Source organism: Notolepis coatsorum (assembly GCF_963971535.1).
Source record: "Notolepis coatsorum genome assembly, chromosome: 17".
In the NCBI taxonomy this organism is placed as follows: Eukaryota; Metazoa; Chordata; class Actinopteri; order Aulopiformes; family Paralepididae; genus Notolepis; species Notolepis coatsorum.
In genome coordinates, this window is record NC_140181.1 from 70,138,310 (window position 1) to 70,164,028 (window position 25,719).

Below are 25,719 nucleotides of genomic sequence, written 5' to 3' on the forward strand. Positions count from 1 at the left end.
CGAGCGCCTTGCCACCTAGCCGCCCCTCTAAATGATCTAATCTAATCTTAGAAATTAAGTAAAGTGAATAGTACTGGGTGTTAATTATAACAGTATCTAAGTTAATTTACTTCTGACCATTATAGTCAAAGTATTTTCCTATGACCTGAAACTTATAAGATGTTCTCAGTGTTCAGTTAAGGCTATGAAGCACGATGGCTAATTAGCCAACAGCTGCAAAAACGAATGATCAATCAATCAATCAATCAATCAATCAATCAATCAGATTTATTTATATAGCACATTTCACATGACGTGTGTCAACCAAAGTGCTGTACAGAGGGTAGGTACACATAGATACATAAAGACAAGAATCACACTCTGTTTTATGGCAGGGCACACAGGCAAACACATAGGAAAACAGGGCATGAGTCAGTGAACGGGAAAGGCTAGTAGGTAGAAGTGGGTTTTGAGCCTCGATTTGAAGGCATCTATCGAGGGGGCGAGCCCAATGGAGGTGGGGATGCTGTTCCACAGTTCAGGGGCTGCGATAGCAAAGGCACGGCCCCCCCTGAGCTTGAGGTTAGACCTCCGGACTGTCAGGAGCCTCTGATCGGCTGACCTGAGGGACCTGGTGTTGGAATAGGGGGATAGGAGGTCTGAGATGTAGGAGGGGGGGGTGACCATTAAGGGCTTTAAAAACAAATAGGAGAACCTTAAAATCTATCCTGTAGCGTACTGGGAGCCAATGAAGGGAGGCAAGGACAGGGGTGATGTGGTCTCTCTTGCGGGTTCCGGTCAACAGTCTGGCAGCAGCGTTTTGTACCAGTTGTAAGCGGGACAGGGAAGACTGGTTAATGCCTATATAGAGAGAGAGTTGCAGTAGTCTAATCTAGATGAAATTAAGGCGTGGATGACTCTGAAGGTCTGCAGGGGAGAGAAGGGCTTTGAGTTTGGCAATGGTGCGTAGTTGGAAAAAACATGCCTTTACCACTGAGTTCACTTGTCTGTCAAATTTAAATTGTGGATAAAAAATGACACCTAGGTTCTTGACATAGGGCTTGACCAGGGAGGACAGGTTGCCAAGGCTGTTGGTAAGGGTGGTGACAGCGTTATATGATGACATGATGTTATAAGACATTGATATCAGGAGCGATCTGTAGCTACTGCTAGCCAGCTAGATAATGTTAGACAATGCCTCATGGATTAAACTAAAGTGAATAGTTGACTGGGTCATTTTGTTTAAACGGTAACGTTAGCTAGGTAGCTAACATTAGCTCACGGAGGTCTCATGCACTCGACTATGCCAGAGCATTTGTTGACATGGGTCTGGGAGGGGGAGGGGCAAGGCGTGCAGCAGCAGCTGTGTGCGAGAGAGAGAAGACAGCGAGTGAGAACTCCGATGAGAATTGGATCATGATTTTCGCACGTGTCATCGATCGGTTTTCACGATCGGCGAAAATAAAGCATTATCGGAATTCACCGATCTCATATTTATACTGAATATCGGCCGATCGATCGGGGCATCCCTAGTTCTAGCCAGAAGGTAGACAGCGACCCCTGGCGCTGAATGAGTTAATGAACTATAGATTTATATGGAATTCGTTAATCTATCTAGCGATTGGGTTAACTGAGAGCCAGGCGGCTTAGAGAAGTACTGTACATAGAGCGGTAATGCTCAGATTGCTCATTGAGTCATGACTATAAATGCTAAATGTAATTGTCGTATTTATTATCATTATAATTATTTAATTCCGATGATAGAAACAGTCAGTCTGTAGAATCGACTTGAAGACGCAATCACCAACTATTTGTTTAGGGGGGTTGATATATTGTTATTTTGATATAAACTCCATTGCAGAGATGGTTATTAAGACCGCATTCATGAGGAATGTGTAAACTGTAAAGCGTTCAATTGTGAATGTCAGTACAATGATAAAAATAATTTGGTGTCTGTCTGACAGTTCATGAAGTTTATCATGATGATATGATGATAAGGTTATTTGAAGAAGCTCTTCGTACCCAAACTCCTGTATCCAATAATAATAATAAATATATCTGATAGACGGGTAGACTGGTAGACGGGACCCGTACTGTATTGTATCCATTCTGCAATCGGTTAATAAAGTTTTCAATCAAACGTCTCATAACTTCCTCTTGTGGCTGGTGACAACTTTTCTGAGCCAATGCGCAGACCATAGCAAGTCGCTTCCCATCATGCATTTGCGTCAAGCAATCGCTGGAGAGGTACTGTGGCACCTAGCTCTGAAGGCTGTGCGTGGCTCGCCCCTGTGAGATTTACGCGGCTCGCCTAGTCAGATTTCGAGAGCAAGTCGGACAACATTCTAACCATCATGCAACACGCTTGGCAAGGCCGTAGTAAAAACTGTGCAGATCTGCGCAGGCCTCGCCAATCTCAAACACGCCTATCATCAGCTTCCTGGTGCCCCCCAGCCACAGTGTAACTCTGCTGCCATGTAGGCACGGAGCTCCCGCGGGGGGGGGGGGGGGGGGGGGGGGGCGACTGGTCTCGAGGAGAGGGAGGGTCCAGTTGTCAAGCCTTACTCTTGGTTGTTGAGCCTGGTGGCTACTGGCACGAAGGCTTGACCAAGGTGATTTGTGGTGTGCCGGGGGAGGACGAGTCTATGGCCGAACACGCTCCTCCACTTCGCTAACTCTTCATAGAGGGAATGGGAGGCGTTCTCTAGGATTGCGTGCAGCTTCCTCCTCATCCTACCCTCCGCCCCCGGATACCAGAAATATTTAATTGTATATACATGACTGCACATGACAAAACCAAGTATACTTCAACTAGATGATTGCATGCTATAAAGTTAGATATGTAAACACCTACCCATATGAACTCCCTTACCTGTAAACAGCCGGCCCACTCCAATATTCCGAACACTTTGATTTGTGGAGATAATCCAGTCGTGGTCTCCATGTAACCAGAGTCATGTGGTGGTAATTGACTCCTCCACACGCAGGATTCAAACTCAGGATCATATGTAAATGAAAACGTCAAAATATGAGTATCGTAGCTAAGATAAGATGTGTACTTTCTGAGTTCCAATGATAATGGCAGCAGTTGGGAGATATGACTATGAGAGGAAAGGAGAAATGTCTTAACTGTGTTGTAAGAACCTGAGTATCCGCAAGGGGTTAATAAAGGACCACTTGACTTGATACTTAGAAACTTGCACAGTTGACATGTTTCCATCATGTTTGTGTGATTTCTCAATCCTCCGACCTGTCTCTCTCACCCAGCGAGGAAGCCCCGGCCTCTCCCAGTACACGTGACGCCATCCAGGGCATGCTTTCCATGGCCAACCCTCCCTCCTCGTCCTCCTCGTCCTCCTCGTCTTCTCCCCTCTCCATCTCCGGAGGCCTGACTGAGGGGCTCGCCGTGGTCAAGGAGAAAGGGGGGAGGGCCGTGTGGGTGACCGGAGGCTCGAAAAAGACAGGAGCGAGTCCTGAGAAGAAGCCTGTCATCCAACAGCGTCCCGGGAAGAGGCCGGTCAAACGTCCGGCCCGTCACATTAGCGACGAGGACAGTCCAGATGATCAAGAGACACTTGGCACATGTTTTAAAGACTCTGACTATGGTGAGGCACGCTTACTCTCACACCTGCTGCTCGGGCAGGAAACTCCAATCAAAAGGACACTATATAAAGGCTCAATCAAAATCTGAAATGAGAAAAATAAAATAATAACCTTCGTACTGTCTTTTACTATCATGCACTTTGTTACTAAATTAAATATTCCTTGACTATATTACTACCTACTACTATGTCTTTACTACTATGCACTCAAGACTGTAGCACCCAGGGGTGGCTAGGTGGTGTAGTGGGCAAGGCGCTCGCCACCAATACAGGAGACGCTGGGTTTGAGCCCAGCTCTCCGCATTGCTATCGGCTTGGCTGGTCGTTCATACTAATACAATTGGCAGTATTAGGGGGTGGGAAGCTGATGGGTGGGGATCGGACGTTGTGGACAGCGACTCCTACAGGTCGGTTGGTGCGCCTGCGCAGCAGAATCAGGAAGCGACGGGGGCGGCGTGTCCCTCCCACGCAGACCCCCGACACTGAGAGATCGCGCTGTGCAGGTGAAAAGATGCGACGGCTGCTTCCTCGAGTACCGGAGGGGACACGTGATGTAAGGCTTCGTCCACATTGCAGCCGGCTTGTGGGAGGCATGGCCTAACGGCGTTCGAGACAGGGGAGGGTAGAATTGGACGATACGAAATTGGGATGGGAGAAAAAATTGAAAAATGGGAGAAAAAGTAGATAAAAAAAAAAAAAGACTAGCACCCAAGTTCAACACTGTTTGACAAATTGTTACATAGCTGAAAGAGTTGTACCCTTCCTGCTGACATGTTGTACTGAACTTGTAAGTCACTGTGGATAAAAGCGTCAGCTAAATGATTAAATGGTAACAGCGCCAGGTTAAAGTTTGTTAATAATGAGGCTAATGATTTATTAATTGAACATGAACCCTTGCACTGTTTCAGTCTACCCCTCCTTAGAGTCTGATGAGGAGGACCATGCCAACAAAGCCAAGATGAAACGGAAGAAGAACTGGGATGATACACCTTGGAGCCCCAAAGGTACTGTATTCATCTGTCATTAAGTCATTAAGGAGAATACCAAGCACATTTAGTAGACTCGTTATAGACTGCACAAGTGACATTTGGTCTCGTTCCATGGCTCAAGAAATTCCTATAATTTACTGTAGATACCTTGATATTTTGTAATTTTCTTTACAAAATGATTTATTTAAAATGATTTATTTATTATATCGCAATATTGTTCACAATCACCATCACCTATCTCCGGTCACCGTTCAGCCTGAGCTTCAGGCTGGGGATGTAAACGGCAATGATCTTCATGAAATCCTTCGAGGAGACTGTAAAAGTGTCCATGCAGCTAAACGTCAAATCTTGAAATCCTGGCATGGGTCAATTTCTTGTTGAAATAGGCCTAGTTGTATCAACTGTAGATCAATAAATTTTTTATTAGTCTGCATTGAAATATTGTCTTGAAATAGCAACTGCTACAAGACATGATCTTTATTATAATAATAATAATAATAATAATAATAATAATAATAATAATACATAAAGAAATATGTGGCTTTAATTGATTCACATTATTGGAAAAATATATTTTGAAATGATATCCCAAAAATAGCCACATAAAAGCTAATTGAAAAAGATTGTGATACATAGAGTATCATGAATCGTGAAAATGTATAGAAGTATTGTGATATGATATTTTGGCCATATTTCCCACCTCTAGCATCCACTGAATAATGAATTGCTGTAAAAACGTTTCTCTACCATTGTACTTGTGATGATGTGTATGTGACGAATAAAGACTTTTGGCTTGAATAATGTGTAGAATCTTGTTGATCACCATCTTGGTTCTTCTCATACACACCAATGGTTTGATCCGTGCAGTCGATCGTCGACTAATCTGGAAAACGTTCAATAGTGCAGGTCCTTCATTAACTGTCAACTTATCCACAAGGTTTGGTGAAAATTGCCAAAAACGCAAATGTGCAAGGCAGAGCAGACATGAGTTTGTTACAGTACTCTCCTCAGTGTGTGTGTGTGTGTATGTGTGTGACTAAAGCCTGAATATCAGTGCATTTTAAGATTCCGCTAATCTGTTTAAGGATCTGCTAACATAATCTTTGCATTTCTAGCACGGGTAATGCCCACCCTGCCCAAACAGGAGCGCCCGGCCCGGGAAGGGGCAAGGGTGGCATCTGTGGAGACTGGTCTTGCTGCGGCTGCTGCCAAGCTGGCACAGCAGGTGAGTTGGATGTGTAGGATATGCCATGAACCATGAGGCCAGTTAGTATGAGGCTATGTTTCACTCTTTCAACTTTTTTTCCACTTGTTTGCTTATGACACAGGAGCAGCAGAAGCCTGCTAAGAGGAAATACACCAAAAAGCAGCGCCCCCCTGCCCCTGTAGCCCCTCCTGCCCCTGTTCAGGCAGAAGCAGCCGCACCCTCCCCTCCACCAGCCCCGGAGCCTGCTGCAGACTTCAGCCCAGACAGAAGGATGGAGTACTACTCTGCCAGCCTGTTGGACCATGAATACACAGCAGGACCAGGTCCCTTTGGCCCTGGGGGCCCTAGAGGCAGCGGAGCCATGGCCCCTGGTGTTTTCCTCACCTCTAGGCGACCCTCCCTCTCTCCACAGAATAGCAGCACTTATTCCTCTGGCACGTCTCCTGCAGGCTTAGCGACCCAAGGTGCCTCAGGAGCTGGGCAAGGTAAGCATAGACGTATGACACTTCTTCATTGACCAGCATGGTACAGGATGGCAAGCATTTGTATCCTACCTGTGTCGTGTTGCCTGTTATGCTTCTCCATTACACAACAGGCTTGTGAAGCAAGTCAGGAAGGTAGGAATATAATAATAATAAACATTATTTGTATAGCACTTTTCATACAAGAATTGCAAGTAAAGGCCACTCTGGAATTGCAGAACACTTGTCTCACAAAATTCAGATCAAACTGTCAAACCAAGCGTTGGAGATCAGATATGTTAAATAAAATGTTGTCGGAAGCATATTTTAGTGAACCGCAGTGGAGGACTGCCATTAAACAACACATCAGGTTCCGATATTACGTAATTCATATATCTGATATTGGCCTGACTTCACCGATCCACGTACCCGATCCACATTTCATAGCCGGGCTCCAGATTGCAACCATTAAATTTTTTTTTATAATAATTAGGGATGTCCCGATCGCCTTCTTTTGCTCCCGATCCGATCCCGATCATGTGATTTTGAGTATCTGTCGATACCGATCTTTCCCGATCTGATCTTTCACATTAGTAACCAATTTGACGCATTTTTGTCAGAAACTGGCGAAGCGAGACAAGCCCCTCTGTTCCCTTGAAATAGTCCCAGTCGAGCGCATTACATTCACCATATGAGAAATATGCAAAGTTTCAATCTGTTGCAGTGTTAGCAGTGTGGAGGACATCTTCGGTTTTGCAGGATTTTTGGAGAAGGCATGGCACCTGAGACAAAACACACTGTATCCTATATAATTGTATTTGAATTCACCTTGCTTTTCTGTTTATTTACATTGAGTACAGCTTGTGTTATATTACGTTTTATTGTATTTTCTTGTATTTTTTGTATGGCCATCTTGGTCTATGTCATTTGTTAAGTAATTGGTAAAGTATATTATTATATACTTATTGTTATGTGTCTTGTAAGCCCATATGGGCTGGGCATACATCTGTATGTAAGACACGAAAATAAAAAATATCAAATCAAATCAAATCAGTTAGCACTTGGTTGGCTAGTGGCTAGCAGTGTTATCACTCGGATGGCTAGCAGAGCCACTTAGCCAGTTAGCTCCCACTAGCAATCCTAGCACTAGTAGAATACGGCGATTCCACTCAGAAAAACAGTCAACATTAGCGTTTGCACTTTCCTTGAGTTGACTGCGTCCTCCTGATGTACCACGTCGTGTGTATCCCTCCGTCTCGGTCCCACCTTGACGTTGAATCGATATCCCACGCGGGCACTTCTCTATGCTCTATCCGTCCGTCCTTTGGCGGCGTGCGTCCGGTATAACGTTGAACGCACGTGGAACGTGTGCGTATTGGACTGGCTTCTGTTTAAATTTTTAAATGCTTCAAAACTTCTGACATTTTGTCTAGCTGCTCAAGTGTTACGAGTTATCAGGTGGATCTGCCGGTGTTTTGGGAGCGACGCGTTGTGAGGTCTCCTATTTTTCGGCCCACGTCACTGTCGTGTGACTGTGTAAATCAAAGGAAATGCATTTGTTTTGGCAAATTCTTCTGCTGTGTGACAATAAATAAATGAATGATGATATGTAATTTAAAACCAAAACTAAGGCCTCAGTATGAGTTTAAGACGTGAACATGGTCATGTTTGTTGAATAAAATAAAACTTTTATTATTTTTTTACGGCAATTTTTTTTATTTTTTCCCCCGATCCTCTGAAAATCACGTGATCGGCGCCGATCACGTGATCGGATCGGGACATCCCTAATAATAATAGTGCTACAGAAAATTACAACTAGTAGTATTATAACTATACCCTCGTTTTTAAATCATGCTGTATATTACGTTCACTTCTTGTTCAGGAGGGAGAGATGTGTGTGTGCATGCTATTGTTGAAATGCGGAGCGGTCAGCCAGTGTGTGTGTGTCTCTCCAGTGTGTTTACTACTACCAGGAGTAAATAGGCTAATCCAACTTTACTTGGCACTATGGAGGCCTATTACTACCCATTTGTATTTGAAGCCTACTTAACCTACAGTTCAAATAAATTGCTTTGGAATACATTTAAATGTAAATGTTTTGTAAGCTTACCGATGGTGATGATAATTATATTGATTTATTTCTTTTTAAAATAATAAATTATTAAATGGGTATTAATAGTAATTATTCAAGAAAGAAGAGCTCTAATATCGGTTCAGGTATCGTTATCGGAAACTGAAAAAAGTGGATTGGTGCATCTCTAACATGGTCATACACTTCTGTCGAAGAACGTTGTTTCATTCAATTGAACTTTTTCACCTTTATCCCTCAGGTAAACGTCCAAAGAAAGGACTTGCAACTGCAAAACAGAGACTTGGAAAAATTCTGAAAATTCACCGCAATGGCAAACTTCTCCTTTGAGAGACACTGGCAATGTGGCTGAAGATTTTCATTGGGAATGGAAAAATGGATTTTGTTAAAAAGAAAGATTGAATTAATGACTGCTTCAAGAGATAGTAATTTATATTTTGTACTATAGCTAAAGCTATTTAGTATTGTTTCACCTGTTATCTCACTTTCCCCTTGCTATGACATATGCTCATTTCTCCTGTTCAGCTCATTATTAACAATCTGCATTGATACTATACTTCCACATTCACAGTCACATTATGCCATTTTGAGGAGCACAGTTATGAAATTATGTTAAAACACTTGTCATATGTGGGAGCTAGCTGTTGTAATTGATGATGGAAAGTAATTGTGTACTCTTGCCATGGCTACAAGTAATTATGAAAAGCATTTAAAAATGACAGAAATTACCTTAGATTTTAAAGGTGCTGTAAGTGATATTGGCGTTTTGGCTACATTCCTGTCAAACTAGGCGCTGAAGATCAAATATGAATTAATATCCAGCAATTGCATATCCTATTTTGCACCTAAAATGTTGTCTGAAACATATTTTGGTGAACTGTTAAGGTGTAAAAATAGAATGTTTACCGGACATTTTATTTTCTGTTTACTGCAGAGCAGAGACTCATGTTACCAACCAAACACTATGTCAGTGATGGCTGGAATATAGAGCTACTTACCACTTATTTTAATAAATAAAATAGCACTTACAGCACCTTTTTTAACTAGCAAAACTAGCTAGCTAAGTAAAACAATTACCTCTTTTGAATAAGTCTTTTTATTTTTAGGCTTATTGAGTGTGTCTGTACTTGGCGGGGGGGGAGGTTGTAATGTCCATTAGGAAATTGTAAAAGGGAAAGGACACATTTTCTAGTCAGGTATTTCATTTAATGTGTGTTTTTCTTAATTGTACAGGTTTTTCTGTTGATTCGATTATTGTATTTCCCCCCTAGTTGTATTTAGATTTATATTCGCCTCAATGGCCTACAGAACGGTGAGCATAATGGGTTGGCGGCAACATCACTCTTTAGTTTGGCAAACGTTTGTTTGTATAGATGTCTGTATGTACCGGTGTGTGCAGTCTTGCATAGCCAGACTTAGGCTGTGTCAATGTTCACGGCAGGTCTCTGTTAGAAAAGAGCAGAGACACAGTAGGCTGGCGTCATGAGAACAAAGCCTGGCGAACCTGCGCAGAAAACAAACCAAAGGTGCTGCATCATCTGGAGGTGGGCATTTTTAAAACTTACAGCCAACCAAATGGCTGCCTCAGGATTTTCACTGTCTTGTTAAACCGCTTGATGTTCCCCAGACCTACCGTGAAACTTGACGATACTGAGGTTTAGCCAGGCAAGATTAGTATGCATGTGGCAACTGTCAAGTTCGCCACATCTCATTTGAATTTTTATTTCAAAGACAATTTGCCGTTTCAAAATGTCATCTTATTTATTAAAATGTTCATATTTATTTAATATGGCAACATTTTACAATCTCATATAGCTCGTTTTCCTGTTTGTTTTCACCACCTGTTTTTTTATTTTTTTTTCTCTCCGTGTTTTCCTCCCCACCATTCAAATTGACATTACAAACCATTTAAGACTTGTAAATATATTTGATCATAATTTTTTCATTAGTATTTTTTACTATTTGATTTAAGTTGTAAATATGTGTAATTTATATAGCTACCCAGTACAAGCAGTAAAGATGTTGTGATATGAAGAGACTAGTTCCGAAGGCCTCTTCATTTGACTATGGTTTGTATACCAAGTATTCTTGGGCCAGCAGATCTAGTGACATGCTTTTCTTTTTTATTTAAGGAATGTTGTAGTTACAAATTTGGACAGAATTGTAGAGTTAACTATGTGGGGACATTGAAGTTGCAGCAGACAACGAGTATGGATTAAGATGTACATAAATGTTGTAATTTAATTTCTTTTATAGTTCAAAAGACTTTGTTTGAAAACTTTCTTAACATACCTTGTACATGATGCATTGCTGTATTTGGAAAATATATAAAATAGTTAGTTTTTTTTGTATGCCGTAATTATGTCATGGTTAGTTTGTCATGTACTGTCAATGTAATAATGGAGTTAATGTGCTAAAAAAAACTGCCCTTGTTTAAATTCATCTGTTTAGTTACACATGGATTATTGTTGATATTCACTCTTGCCTGTGTACTGTCAAACATTGTGTTAAATAAGGCCTGGAATAGATAAAATATACCTTGGGCAAAATTTATTTTCTTTCAAGAAATGTATTCGAGTGCCCTATACCAAAAATAGTGTGACTTTAATCTGGGAGGGCCAATAATTGATTTTGTTCTTACTTTTTAAATCAGGCAAAAAGAACCGCACTTACCACGCTTAAAGGTAGAAACGGGGACCTGCAGACAAAAGTCGTAGTCTTGGTGTTTCACTTTTTTTTTTTGGGGTGGGATCCGATTGTTGGGCCACACATCGGGTTCTGTTGAGAAGTCTGGAGAAATGCACAGTATAATAAGTTACGATATAGCTATAATATGGTATATATTATTTATATATAGGTATATATATGTTATACTGTCTGTGAATAATATATAGCTAACTTATACTGTGAATTTCTCAAGTCCTCCCTTGGCAGAGCCTGAGGTGTGGCCAACAATTGTAACACACTCCCTATCCCCACTCAACTCCAACCCACACACCAGACCAAAAAGAAAAAGTGCAATATCAAGCAGGGCTCTTTTTCCTAGAGGTCACTGCTTGGTGACACTACAGATTCTACCTTTACATACCTTTTTGATCAAGTATATTGGGACGCACACATTTCAAAGATTCATATCACTGACTTGCAGTTATCACAAATGAGAAATATTGTGTTGTATTAAACACGTCTAGTCTTTACATCAATTTGACTTTTCTTCACTTTGTAGTAGACAGAACTCACTAGGCTTCATTATTACAATGAACTCCAGTTTGTTTGTTTTTCAAGTGTGGATCACACAGTTCTCAGGTTTTTATTTTTTTATTTGTTTGCGTTTGGTGTACTAATTATTTTAGTGGCAATTTTTATCTAAATGTTGCCACAGGTCATGCCATTTTAACTGCAAAATATCCCATGCAAAATTGGGATCAAATTGCATTTGTCATTAAATGTCAGATATTTATCCCCTGACATTCAGTAAGCTTGAGTAAATTTTCATATTAAGCTGAATTAAAGTATATTTTTCAAAGCTAAAACAGTTGTGCTGTGTGCTTTCATGTGCACATTATTATGTTTACTACCATAGAGGTTCTGTACAAAATACCAATTAACCTAATACATATTACATAATGCCCCTCTCCCATGGAAATACGAGTATTAGTAGCTAGTAAGTTATTCGTTTTACTTTATTTAGACATTTTCTATATTCATAATAATTACAAGGGAGTGCCCAAACTAACCAACCGGCAATTATTCTCGCGAGAACCAAACTGCCCTGCTGCTCACTAGTGCAAGATGGAGAAGTGAAATTAACACGCATACGAGGTAAGCAGACATATATTTTCTAGGGCATGGATTTGGACAATATCTGATGTGATGTATACATTTATAATCTTAAAGAACCACGATGTGTTCATTGCATCAATAATTGTGATACGAGACTAAAACAAGAGTGTCTTTTTGAGGGTAAAGTCCGGGTCTTCTGCTGTGCAAACCGCCATTTTTAATGTAGCCATGATCCCACCGATAGAAAATGCATTGTGCGCTGTTCTCGTCGCGAGCTAGCTAGCCATGCACGCGCCAAACCCACCAACATACACGCCACACACGCTCACTGTGTATTTACATGTATGTGTGCGTGTGTCTCTTGGCCACTACTAGCTACATTAGCATGCTCGCTAGTTAGCTACCGGAATGTTCTGTCGAATGACGAGAGACAATTGCCCGGTGAGAATTTGTGTCAAGATTGCGGATGCGAATTTTCCTAGTAAGTATGCCTAAACTAAACGGCACAGATACTTGTCTAACCGACGATAATCGCTGCCTTACGTTATCTGGCTTTAGTGGTAAGTTACAACTAACTTAGCTAACGTTAGCTAATTAGCCAACTGTTAACGTTAGCTCACCACACATCAACGTTGCTGCTAATCTAGTTTTCAAATGTTAGTTGACTCGATCGAGGTCGTGCCCAACCACAGCAAGCTAACTATATAACCTAAACATCGTACTCTCACTGTTATCTAACGCTAGCTAGCTAGTAGTGTAGCAACTCATCAGGTGCTAGCGTCCCCGCTACTGGCATGGCTGGGCTGATGATGGGTCATCAGTGTGTAAAGGGTTCGATTAACCTAATAATGAATTCAAGGTTAGATCGATTAGATTGAGATGTGCGTCCTCGAGTAATCTTCAAACTACAATATCCAATGTTGCCTTTTTGAATGTAAAGAATGACTAGCCTGTCGTGTTGTGACCTTGTTACACATAATGTTAAGAAAGCACCTGCAAAATGTAGAATACACGTTGATAAGCTGAAGCTACTGTCAACAGCAGGTGCTTTTATTAGTAGCAAGCCAGTGTTGGTGGTCAGCTATATCCAGTCCCTTTGGGACCGTCGTTTCTAATATTATTAGACCCTGTAAACAAGAGGTCATCTGGCAGCAAGGCTATAATGTTAACGTTACATCATTTCTAATATCCAATTTGATCTCATTCTCTAGTATAACAATGGTTGAATGGTTATGTTAACTGTCAGTGGCCAACTTAATTGTTTTTGTTCATTCAATACGGTCCCTTAGCTGGCCCACTAACTTGAAGAGTTTTGTATTGTAAAGGCTATTGAATCAAAAATGTGTTTGTCTCTATGCCAATGTAAACGAGATTTTGATTTGATTTGAAATCTTTATTTCGAACATGTAAATGAATACAAACAAAATAAACAAACAAAATCAAAACATAACTCAATTTACATGTTCGAAAAGGAGTAGGAAGAAGTATACACTTATTTAATCCTACCCCTTTTCCACTACTCAAATGAGTACTAATTTAAAACATTTCAAAACAAATATATATATGCAAAACAAAAAAAACGATCTAAAACATGAAGGAAATAAAATAAAAATGTAAACACCCGTGAATATCAAGTCCCTTCCTCATCCCTGTACCTCGTGAACATCATTTCCTTATAAATCAGTTTGAATTGTCTCATATTTGGACATTGCTTTAGCACCACATTCAGACTGTTCCACAGTTTCACTCCACATATTGCGATGCAGTCTTCTCATGGTAGTACGTACATTAAGAACTTTTAAATTGAGTTCTCCCCTCAGATTATAACCCCCCTCCCTATCAAAGAACAGTTCTTGAATGTTTCCTGGAAGTACATGACCTTTTGCTTTATACATTAATTGTGCTGTTTTAAATTCCACAAGATCATTCTTTACATGTATTGTACTTGGTGAATAAAGTATTTCTAATTCAGAAATGTATTGGAAAAATGTGATCTGAAATCAAGTGCTTATCTGAATGATTGTATGGGTTTTAAACCTTGTTTCCTTTTTGTGAATTAATCTAAACATTTTGCCTGAGCTGTGATCACTTTTTTTATCCATGTTTCTCTACTAGGTTACAACAACTAGTGTTAAGTTATTCACTTCTTGAGTTATGCATTCAGAACTAATCTGTTCAATGAAAATCACATGGAGGTAGGGACTTGCCTATTGTTGCAATAGGTTGCCTTGCAATTAGTCACAGATGGGGTTGGGTATAGAGAACCGAGCACTGAGTGACACCGGTACCGACATTGGACCTCATTCTCGAACATGTTCATAAGTATCTTTGTAACTATCTTGGTAAAAAGTTCGTACTAAAAAAATTACGAAATTCGTCCGGATTCCTGAACACGTGAAACGGTCTTGGTAAGTGGGCAAAATCATAGCAGCTGGTTTCTCATGAATGAAGAATGTCATTCATTCTTAAATTGGAAGCGCATTCTCGTACACCTTCATTTGCATACAGAAACGCCCCGCCAGCTCCTTATAAGGAGAGGCTATCCGTTGCGTCTGCTCCGTGCTGACCCTTATGGGGGAAATATTCAACGGGTAGCGCGAAAGCAATTTGCGACTGATCAAAATGAGATTAGATTAGATAAAATGTATTGTCATTATACAGCACAAGTACAATACAACATCCAACCAGAGTGCAAATGTAACAGTAAAGTGCAATAGTAACATACAATGTGCATTGTATGTTACTATTGCACTTTACTTTTACATTCATTACTCTATTCTTAGTCTATTCCACTATATCCGCACAATTGGTTTTAGATCCTATTTATTTTGCAGTGTGTGTAATGCTCACAATGCCTCATTGAGTCATGACTATAAATGCAAAACATAATTGTTAATGATACAAATAGTCATATTTATCTTTATTATAATTATTTAATTCCGAGGACGTCTGTAGAATCGACTTGAATGCAATCACCAACTATTTATCCCAAATGAAGCCTTTTACCATTTTCATCACATGTATTGTGCATTGCATAGTGTTGGTGATTGCGTTCAAGTCTATTCTACAGATGTCCTCAGAATTAAATAATTATAATAAAGATAAATATGACTATCAACAATTACGTTTTGCATTTATAGTCATGACTCGATGAGGCATTGTGCGCATTACACACACTGCAAAATAAATAGGAACTAAAACCAATTGTGCGGATATAGTGGAATAGAGTAATGATGAATGGCTTATTAACGATGCAGCAGCTGATACACGATATTGTGAGGATACTGTACTAGGGATGGGTACCGTTCACATTTGAACCGATACGGTACCGGTACCTGTGAATCGATACCGGTACCCAATGGTACCTTTTTTCTGTACTTTAGTCTTTAAAAATGTAATCTACCTACCTCAGTCTTGAAAAAAAAATATATATCCAAATTTCAAATAACTACACTTTCGACCGTTTTCGGCTTGCCATTGCCCCGGCTGCTTTGTTGTTGAATCAAGTCAAATCCTAGGTAAGCGTATATTGTGCCGTGCGTGTGAACGTTGACATAAAAAAAAATATATATATATATATTTTTTTACGGTATCTCACGTGAATCGATACTCTGTAGTACTGACGTGTTTCGGTAAGTACCTTTTTAAAAGTACCGAATTCGGTACCCATCCCTATACTGTACATGCATACACACTCGCGCGCTCGCTCCATAGCGCGAAAGCAATTTGTGACTGATCAAAATGTATTGTCATACAGCACAAGTACAATACAACGAAAATAAGTTTGGCATCCAACCAGAATACATACAGTATGCATTGCAACAGTAAAGTGCAATTGTAAAGTGGTCCGCACGCACACGGCGAGCGACCGACGTCACCTGGCGATGCGATCGTCTTTCGCTCAACGACAAACGCTTGGCCCCACACACCAGAGGCGACCGTTCACATGTATAATAAGCTATGTGTCGCTCTGTCTAAGTTAGCTGGGGGGTGTTTCCCCCCGGGAGATATAGGAGGACAGACCGCCGGGACCGGACGTTAGGTTGTCGTGAAGCGAGCGTATTAGCAGGTAGCTGTGCTGTGCTGTGTTGTGCTTTACGAGGGAAGTATTAACCTGTAAAACCCATATCGAGCTGGAATTAAACCACCATATACGAATACAACCTCTCCTCATTCTTCTTGACATTACTGCATGACTGATCGCTACAATACGTTCACTACCACCGATTGGACAAGTATTGTTATGCACCTGCTGAGAGCGTGTTTTTCACTGAAGACGCTGTTTTGTTCTCAACCATCATTTCTTTGGACAATAAACCTTATAAATTACATCAGCTGCAGCCTGTCAACATCCACAACTTCTTTTGTTACCCGAGTATAAAAACACTAGTAGGTGCATCGTGGCGCATTGTTAATTTATTAGTTAATCACAAGCGGCCACTATAGCTTCTCCAACTAACGTTATTTATTTAAATTGTTCCTGTTAATAATAATGAACATAAGTAGCATGGTGGTAATACGTAGGTTATTGATCAATGAATGTATTGATAAATTAATGGTGTACAAATGATACACCAGTAGAACTTCTGTACTACTTCTACTGTAGAAGTCATGTTATTTCCTCATTGTCCTTGCTGTGTCGCCTGCCGTCGCCTAAAAAAAATAGGATCGAGGTGATTTTTTGCCAGGCGACAGAAATAGCTGCGCGACCGTCGCTTCAAAATCTCCTGCCGTGTGGGTTTTCTCATTCATAACAATGGTATTCTGTCGGTCGCCTCGCTTAAAAAATCGGTCGCCTGGCAAAAATCGCCCGCCGTGTGCGGACCACTTAACATACAACGTACAGGTGATTAAAGGCTTCATTTTGGAGAAAATAAATAAATAAGAACTAGACCCAATCGCCGCGGATATAGCTACTGTATAGTGCAGGGGTCAGCAACCTTTACTATCAAAAGAGCCACTTTTCCCCCTCCCACAAAATAAAATGCTCAGGGAGCCGCACAACCTATTTACCCTTAAAATGGAGATAACACAGTGTATAATGTTTTATATATCTCCAAGCATACCCCACATTTAGCATAAAACGTCTGACAATTGCATACCCAAAGTAATTTGCGATTTATTATACTTTATACTTATAGCACTGTTTGTTGCATTAATGGAATTATAAAGCAACAAAAAGAAAAATTTACTTTTTATTGCTGTTATAACAAAGGAAAACCTCAAACTCTTATGAAGAGGAGAAAAAATACTGGCTGTGTAGACCTATTTTTAAATGAAACACAGAAGAGGAGACAAAACACTGGTGTCTGTAGACCTACTTTGAAATAAAACCCTGAACTATTCAGGTATATTTGAGTCCTTCCCTTATTTGTGGAACATTTATAAAATAAAAAGTAGTCCACTTTGAAAAAAGACTACCATGTGTAGACTAGGGCTGAACGATTAATCGATTTAAAATCGAAATCGCGATTTGAAATGATGCAATTAGCAAATAGCAAAAAAAAAAAAAATCGCTATATATATATATTAGGGGTGGGACGATACGCATTCGAACCGTGTACCGTACGGTACGACCCCCACGGTTCGGGGCGTCTGTGTATCGTACGGTTCAGATGACGCGCAAATAAAAAAATTCATTTGGCGGAGCCAGGAGAGGTCAGCACTGGCTGCAGGCAGCGGCAGCAGCAGCAGCAGCAGCAGCAGCAGCAGCACTGCAGCCAGGTGCTAGTCAGTTTGTGTAAAAATGGCAAGCACAATATAAATCAATCTTCATTACGACTTTAAAAACATAGCCATTAACATTACATAGGCCTACACACATCTTGCCATAGCGTTAGCAGTTTGTACAACACAACGCACGTTTTCGTGCTGCTTGTTGATGTTATGAACTAGGGCTGGGCTATATGGCAAAAAATCATATCGCGATAACGATATGATAATGTTATATCACTCGATATCGATAATTATCGAAATTGTTATAATGTCGTTGCCGCCATCTTTAGTGTTACATCCCCTCACACTCCAGTTCTCAGGCTGCAGCTGGTTTAAAAGCGAAAGTAAACCGGCTTCTCTGCTGGCTGTGGCTCCAGGGGAGTTGAACAGTTCTGGCTCTGCTAGTTTCTTTTCTATCTTTTGGCGCTTTTTTGGTGGACAAACCACCGCACATGTGCACAGTCACTCGTGACTGGAGTCTAGCTCTGCTAGCACACATAGCCTACTGTGTACAGACGGTTTCAAACTGTATTTTAAATTAGAAAGCACACAAAATAAATGGACAAGAGAAAAATAAATCTCAATTTGGTCAGTATTGTCATTTGGACAAGCAAAGCCATTACTTTAAGTTGCAGGCAAGAAAGACAAGTCTGTCTACTGTCTCTGGTTTTAAAACTGCCCTGTTGCAGGTAAAAAAAAAGAATCGATTTTTTTTTCCCGATATCGATTATTAAAATATATCGCGATATTTATCGTTATCGTTATATCACCCAGCCCTATTATGAACTCCTCCTAACGTTACCGGAGCTGAAGGTCCGTGACACTAAAATGTCCGTGGGGACCCGCCAACCCATAGTTCCAACTCACCGAATTACGTAATCCACCACAGTTGCACTCAATATTTAAATACAAGTATACAGTGAAATGCGGGGGGTCTTGCCCGCAACGATTGTGCATAATACAATAATAATATAAGAATCCAATACCAATAGAACGACATTGTGCAATAATACAAGTAATCAAAGTAGGGCATAATATCGGTATATGTACATGAATTTTTACAGAGCATGGTAAGACATGCTAGGTCCTGTGATAGTGCAATACACCAGGGCTGTACAGTGCGAGATATATGTTGCACGTGCTACACTGACGTCAGTCTGTGCGATGAATGGATTTACCTCAGTAGCACTGGTGCGATGGCCCGCGGGTGTGGCGCAAAAAAATAAATAGTGACGGTATTAAGTTGAATGGGCCACAGCGCCACGCTATCCACTTGGTAGTTGTAGTCTTGTGCGATTAAAAACAATGTCCTGTCTGCGTAGAGTCCATATATCAAACACCAAATCCCATAATTCCTAGTGAACAATATTCCAGCGAGTCGCAAGCTCAATGTACACTGACTGAGTGACTTCGACAAAATGAAGCGCTTTTTTAAGGTATTAAATCCAACAAAAGAAGGATTAGATTAAATCCGATCAGAGAATCCCTATATCGTGGGTAACAATATCCTAAAAAGGGATAACATTAATAAACATAATACGTCCCATCGACACATTCTTGCCCGGGATGCCTTCAACGCTAAACAAAACCCTGAGCGGGCCGGCACCCTCTTGCACTCGCTGAGTAAACACGACCAGAGCGGATGATGCTGATCTCCGCGAGGTAAACCTTAAGATGAATGTGGCATATTGCATCGCCAAGGAAGAAATGCCGTTCACTAAATTGAAGCCGCTAATTTTAATCTGTAAAAAGAACGGAGCCGATATAACTCCATCGTATGGCTACTTAAATTCCCCTCCGGGATCAATAAAGTATTAATTATCTATCTAATAACGAGACAATATGCAAATAAGGTAATAATAATAATTCATTTTATTTATAAAGCACTTTTCATTCATGCATAGTTCCTTGTACTTCTGATTAATGCAATGGTGTGTGTGTGTGTGTGTGTATCTGAAAAAGTGGCCAGCAGACATGATGCTGGAACTGTGACACGTGTGCACACACACACACACACACTTGAATAATTATAATAATAATCAGATCACCAACAGATTAATCTTAATTTTGTTCATAGGACTTGCCTGACCCCTAGACGATTGCACCTAATGGGTCTCAAACCGAACTCTCGATGCTCCTTGTGTTCAAACGGTGCTGTTGGTACATATCATATGTATTGGGAATGCCCTCCTGTCAAGACTTTCTGGGAAAATGTAACCACTCAATTATCAGAATTTTTGTCTCTGACCATACCTATACTGCCTTCTGTATTGTTGTTGAATGATGTTTCTCAGTTATCGACCTCTGTACATGTAAAGAGACTCATTTTGGCGGGTCTTACGGCTAGGGATGGGAATTGATAGGATTTTATCGATACGATTCCATTATCGATTCTGCTTATCGATTCGATTCTTTATCGATTCCCTTATCGATTCCTGATCAATTTATAATTTAAATAAATAAATTGGAAATGCAACAGAACTAAGCTGGTTAGAATAACAACATGCAACTTGACATTTCTGATTGTCATTTATTGTTGAGCCCCCATGTCAGAAAAATACAAAAACTGTAAAAAATAAAACATTAACTATAGCCTACACTTAAATAAAATAATGTATTTGAGATTCTCTTAAAATGTATTTATTTTTTTATTCTTAAACTAATTTAATCTATTGAATAACAGGTCGTTATTCCTCTGACTTCTGTCTCTCACACACGGGGCGAAATTAAAGCCCGCCGCCCGCCAGGGGCGCTCAGTTTTTACCTTTTGGCGCTTGCCACTGGGGGGTCTGCCCGCCGTGTAGACGTGTAGTTCATAACGATACTCTTATTTTGAAAATCTGTGCGGGTCTCATTTCCGCTCCAAGCGCAGTTCCAGTCATAATATCGATGGCTCCGGCAGTTAGCAGCATTCAGTTCGTATGATACTCTTATTTTGAAAGAACCCGTGGCAACGAGTCATATCCGCCCAGCCCTGCAGCGGGATACTATTGGCTTCTGCTCGTATCAACACAGTCACAGAGGCTGTCTGCGTCTAGTCTAGACCGGACCTCCATGAGCTACCGTTACTGTTTAAACAATGACCCAGTCAACTATTCACTTTTAGTTTAATACATGACGAGGCATTGTCTAACGGTATCTAGCTGGCTAGCTACTGATATCAACAAATGCTCCAGCAATAGTCGACTCGAGTGCATAATACCTCCGTTCCCTCGTTAGCTAGCTCACGTTAGCTAGCTCACGTTAGCTAGCTCACGTTAGCTAGCTCACGTTAGATCTATATGTCCCAGTAAACAAAATTGTCTTAACGTTACCTAGCGGGCTAGCAGTAGCTACAGATAGCTCCTGATATCAATGTCTTATAACATTGATTCAATGCGTATTGTAGCTGAGGGCATGTTGAATGTGATTTGACCAAAGAACCCTAACATTATACCAATAGGGTCCAGCTGCAGTGCCGGAGAATCCTTGCATGCTGAATGTAGAGTATTAGTATAGGGTCCCGCTGCAGCACAGGAGAATCCTTTTTGGAGCTGGAGGCTACTAGAGTACACACAGACAGAGTACACACAGACAGTGGAGCTGTTTGCAGATAGAGAGCATTTTGACTTATTGCGTGGTGGCGATGTCTCGCAGATAATACAACTACAAGTATGATTATATAATATATATTTTATTTAAAAATTTTTTTTTATATAAAATATATATATATATTTTTTTTAATCAAAAAAAATTTGGCAGGTAAGAAATATGCTTGGCGGGTAGATTCTTCCCATCTACCCGCCACTGGCCGGTGAGTCAAAAAGTTAACAGCACTACCTGCTGTCAGCTGTTTATCTCTCTGTGAGCTTGATTAGCTAGCGTTAGCTCACGTTAGCTAGCGTTAGCTCCGCGGCTAATATTACCTTACCCTGAACTAAATCAATGACTAGGTTCTAAAGCATTCAAGTAGTTTTCACTGCACATAGAAGTAGCCAAACAGCGGGAGCATTTCGGGAGCATATGACCAAAACCCAGGCAATTTCGAGCCCTTAAGGCAGTGGGGCCCAACCAGTCGATCGCGATCGACAGGTAGATCGCGGGCTGATTTCAAGTAGATCTTGATTAATAAAATTTGATTAAATTTTTTTTTTTTTTTTTTTTTTGCTAAATCAACTCTTCCTCTCCTTGTTAACTACAACAAGCAATGCTGTTTGTTATTTAAGATGAGGTCAGACTCGGCACTGACAGATTTGTGTTCATTATGCTGCTTTTATAAAGCCTCAAATGACTGCTTACAATATACAATTTTGGCTGGTAGCTCTCGGGCTAGGTGGTAAATAAAAAAGTAGATCTTGGTTCAAAAAAGGTTGGACACCCCTGCCTTAAGGAATCAAATAAGTCTGCCATGGCTACATGCTAATGCTAACGTTGTTTTGAAAACCTGGCAGCGATAAGGGAATCGAAAGTCACGGGAGGCACACGGTTCCAGGCATCGGACAATTAGGAACGGGTTTTCGATTCCCATCCCTACTTACGGCTGCCAAAAAATTGATAGCGTCACGCTGGATTCAACCGGATAAAATGTGCCGGAAGGTTTGGGTTCTTGCCTATCTCGATGTGATTTATCTAGAGATATCCACTGCATGAATCTTAGGTGTTAAGACTATGTGGACCGTCCACGAGTTAACTTGTGATTCGATTCCACCCGTTGAGGACCAGAGCCACGAGTTAACTCGTGGCGAATTGTTATTGTTTTATTCCATATTTATAACGCTATTAACGTCCGCGATCGACATGCAGGACCTACCCACATATTTGATTTTCGAAACATGCAATACCGGCCAGATCCGCTTAGGGGCGCCATTGCTCCACTGCAGTATCATTGAGGGCGATTGAAAAAAAATTTCTTTTCACTGTCTGTGGGCGTTTCATATGAGCCTCGGTTCCAAACGAAGACCCTCCATATTTGATCCCATTACCGAACGCATATTTCAGCCTGGAATAATGGGATTTATGATTAGCCAATGGACATATCGATCTACCAGATTCCGATGACTAATGATGAAATGCTGCCGGCGATCACATGGCCTGACGGTAGGATACTATTCCCCCAAATTACAGCTGGATTGGACATTGTTTTAAAATGTAACGTGATCGATCAGTGAACATGGCTACTTGAACACACTCTATTGCTAATCAATAATACTGATCGGTGTCCCCCGCCGCCCCCATTTCATCCATAGATGCTCTGTAATAGTCCGGATGCTACGCAGTTTGTTTTATTTCATTCGTATATATACAGCAGAAATGGCGTTTGATATAACGGCGCCAACGTTTAGCCTATTATCTAGCCCCCCCTGGAAAAAAGACGAGACAAAGTGCGATAAACCTTATATTCACGACGCTATAAAATGACAACCAACCGATGGATTTTTATTTTCTTTAAGCCATTATGAAGGCATGGTTTATGCACTCAAGTGACGATGAGAATGGACAGATAGCAATAATATAAATTATATATATAGCTGTTAGAAAGTACATCGGTTTGTAAACAAACCTCTGGCCTATAAATCGGCGCAAGACTGTGGTTGCCAAAGTGTTAATGAAGCCAGCATAGCAGTCTGGGTAGCTATGGTGGAGAAGATAAAGGAACGCATATAAATTTGTAATTTTCTGAGGTTAAATGAAGTGGTGGATGTATAGTCCAAGTAGGGGTCCTGAGGGGGGGAGGGAAGGGGAAGGGAAGAGCGAGCAAGAGCCCATGTATTGTATTTATTATTTGTATGTCTTTTAATTTACATTCATTCTGATTTAATTACTGGACTGTCATTATTGTTATTATTTCTGTTATTGTTCTGTGATTTATTATTGTTACTGTATTGTTTGTCTTGTTTCATGTTAAAAAAAGGGAAAATAAAAAACATTTGTTCAAAAAACAAAAAAAAATTATAATAATGATAATTTATTTATTTGGTTCCACAAATATGTACAGGTGTTTGTATGCATTATATCTATTTGTTATGTTGGTTTCTATGTTGGTTTCTAGCTTTCCCTGTAATCTGAGTCCACACCAGCGCTGCCTGGTCTCAGACTGCTTCTGTTATATCGGTTATATTGTTATAACTCATGTCCTTGTTTTTTTTGTTTTACATTATGGGCAAATAAAGAGAGAATTTGTCTGAAAGCATTTCTTGTTAAAGTTTGGATTTTGTGTGCCCTGTATGCAAGATTCATGTCCCTTGCCAGTCACATACCTATTTAAGTAATGAACTGCACTACTTGTGGTTGTTTTTAGAGATTTTAGAGACGTTTTATACTCGTGCTACAAGATTTTGGCCTGTGCTACAAAACTATGAACCTCTGTAGCACCAGTGCTATGTGCAAAAAAAGTTAACGTACAGCCCTGAATCCACTGTACATACAACTTGTATGTACCCAAGGACTGGGTGAACTACTAATTGCTACATTAAATTAATCAGATACCTGGTTGAAAGTAGAGTTGTTCCGATACCAATACCAGCATCGGAAATGCCACCGATACTGCCTAAAATGCTGGTATCGGTATCGGCGAGTACACGTAAATTCTAGCCTCAGATCCCATGACGTCATTTATCTCCTGCCGAGAGTGAGGATTATAAAATGAACATGTTTTAAAGTGTGATGCTGTTTGTCATTTTAACAGCAGATACACTTTCTTAAATTCCATTGTCCCGACAGAGCGGTGTGACGGGGAGCTCGGACGGGATGTGTTTTGCTTGCTGGTGTTATGATAGCATTAGCTGAAAAGCTAGCTAGTTGGAACAACATCCGCTTTAACGTTACATCAAATCAAATGATCGCCTGTCCTTTCTCCAGGACCTGACACTGTCCGTCTATCAACAATAATGCACCCATGGTGAATCGTATTTAAGTCAAGTAGCTACTGACTAGCGTTAGCTGACTAACGTTATCAAATGTCAATGCGGGGAAGACGAGCTAAGTCAGCTAGCTTAGCTTGATAACGTTACCGTGGCTAAAGTTGGTGCTATTCATAATCCAGCAATGATGGCTGCAGACCTGCAAGCAAAGTACAGCAAGTTCCAAGTGCCAAAGGATAAGAGTCTGAGGCGGAGTCTCAAAAGAGAATGTTGAATATTTATTTTGCATCGAAAATCACAATATAAACGGTAATACTAGCTTACAGACTGGGTAGCGAGTGCAACACTGTCTAACGTCCGTGCGGATCATTGGAGTAGGGTATATCTGCAGTGCCGCAGCCCCATACTCATTGATTAATGATACTACGGTCGGTAATACTAATCTATACAATCACCTGTTGTTGAATAAATACCATTACTTTCTAGTTATTACTAAAAAACAGTATATATAAAACAGTATCTGTAAAAAATATATATATATATATAATATATATAATTTATATAATTTTTTTTTAATATATATATGTATGCACTGGTATCGGATCAGTATCGGTATCGGCCGATACCCAAAGCTTAGGTATCGGAATCAGATCGGGAAGGAAAAAATGGTATCGGAAATTCGGAACATCTCTAGTTGAAAGTGAAATGCTGCGTACATCCCTGCATTAAATGAATGGAAGTGTCAGTGTTTCTGTAGAGGAGATGGAACACCTGCTCTTGTTGGCACTGCGCAGCCGTGGAATCGCAAGGCCATAGATTTAGAATAGATAGAAAGGGCACATTGGGTGTATCATAATTAATTTGTTGAATACAATAGGATTTTTATAACGTTGAGACAAATTAAGGAATATTTACACTTATGTTCTCTTTTACCTCTTATTTAATTCATTCATTAATTTAATTGTAGGTACTGTTTATATTGTACATAGTCCTGTGTGTTGTATATTGTGTCCTATGTTACTTTTGTGTTTATTGTCTCTTTCTATATACACCGT

At 40.4% G+C, this 25,719-nt stretch overlaps 2 protein-coding genes across 13 annotated transcripts in view; both read left to right on the forward strand.

Annotated features, from left to right (window-relative positions):
• phf8 (PHD finger protein 8) overlaps window positions 1-11,813 on the forward strand; it is a 63,490-nt gene extending 51,677 nt beyond the window's left edge. Inside the window, exons 18-22 of the mRNA XM_084333874.1 lie at window positions 3,247-3,584; window positions 4,490-4,585; window positions 5,686-5,795; window positions 5,899-6,262; window positions 8,569-11,813. Of these exons, the coding sequence (XP_084190000.1) occupies window positions 3,247-3,584; window positions 4,490-4,585; window positions 5,686-5,795; window positions 5,899-6,262; window positions 8,569-8,657 (997 nt within the window). The 3' untranslated portion in view covers window positions 8,658-11,813. The remainder of the gene's footprint in view (window positions 1-3,246; window positions 3,585-4,489; window positions 4,586-5,685; window positions 5,796-5,898; window positions 6,263-8,568) is intronic.
• Window positions 11,814-12,110: 297 nt separating this feature from the next.
• Window positions 12,111-25,719, forward strand: part of huwe1 (HECT, UBA and WWE domain containing E3 ubiquitin protein ligase 1) — a 145,280-nt gene continuing 131,671 nt past the window's right edge. For 10 of the 12 annotated variants that reach the window (XM_084333859.1, XM_084333862.1, XM_084333860.1 and 7 more), the window contains exon 1: window positions 12,112-12,149. The gene's annotated coding sequence lies outside the window, so the exon portion shown is untranslated. Of the gene's footprint in view, window positions 12,150-25,719 lie in introns of all 12 variants that reach the window. The other 2 variants (XM_084333864.1, XM_084333868.1) reach the window with 1 other exon arrangement.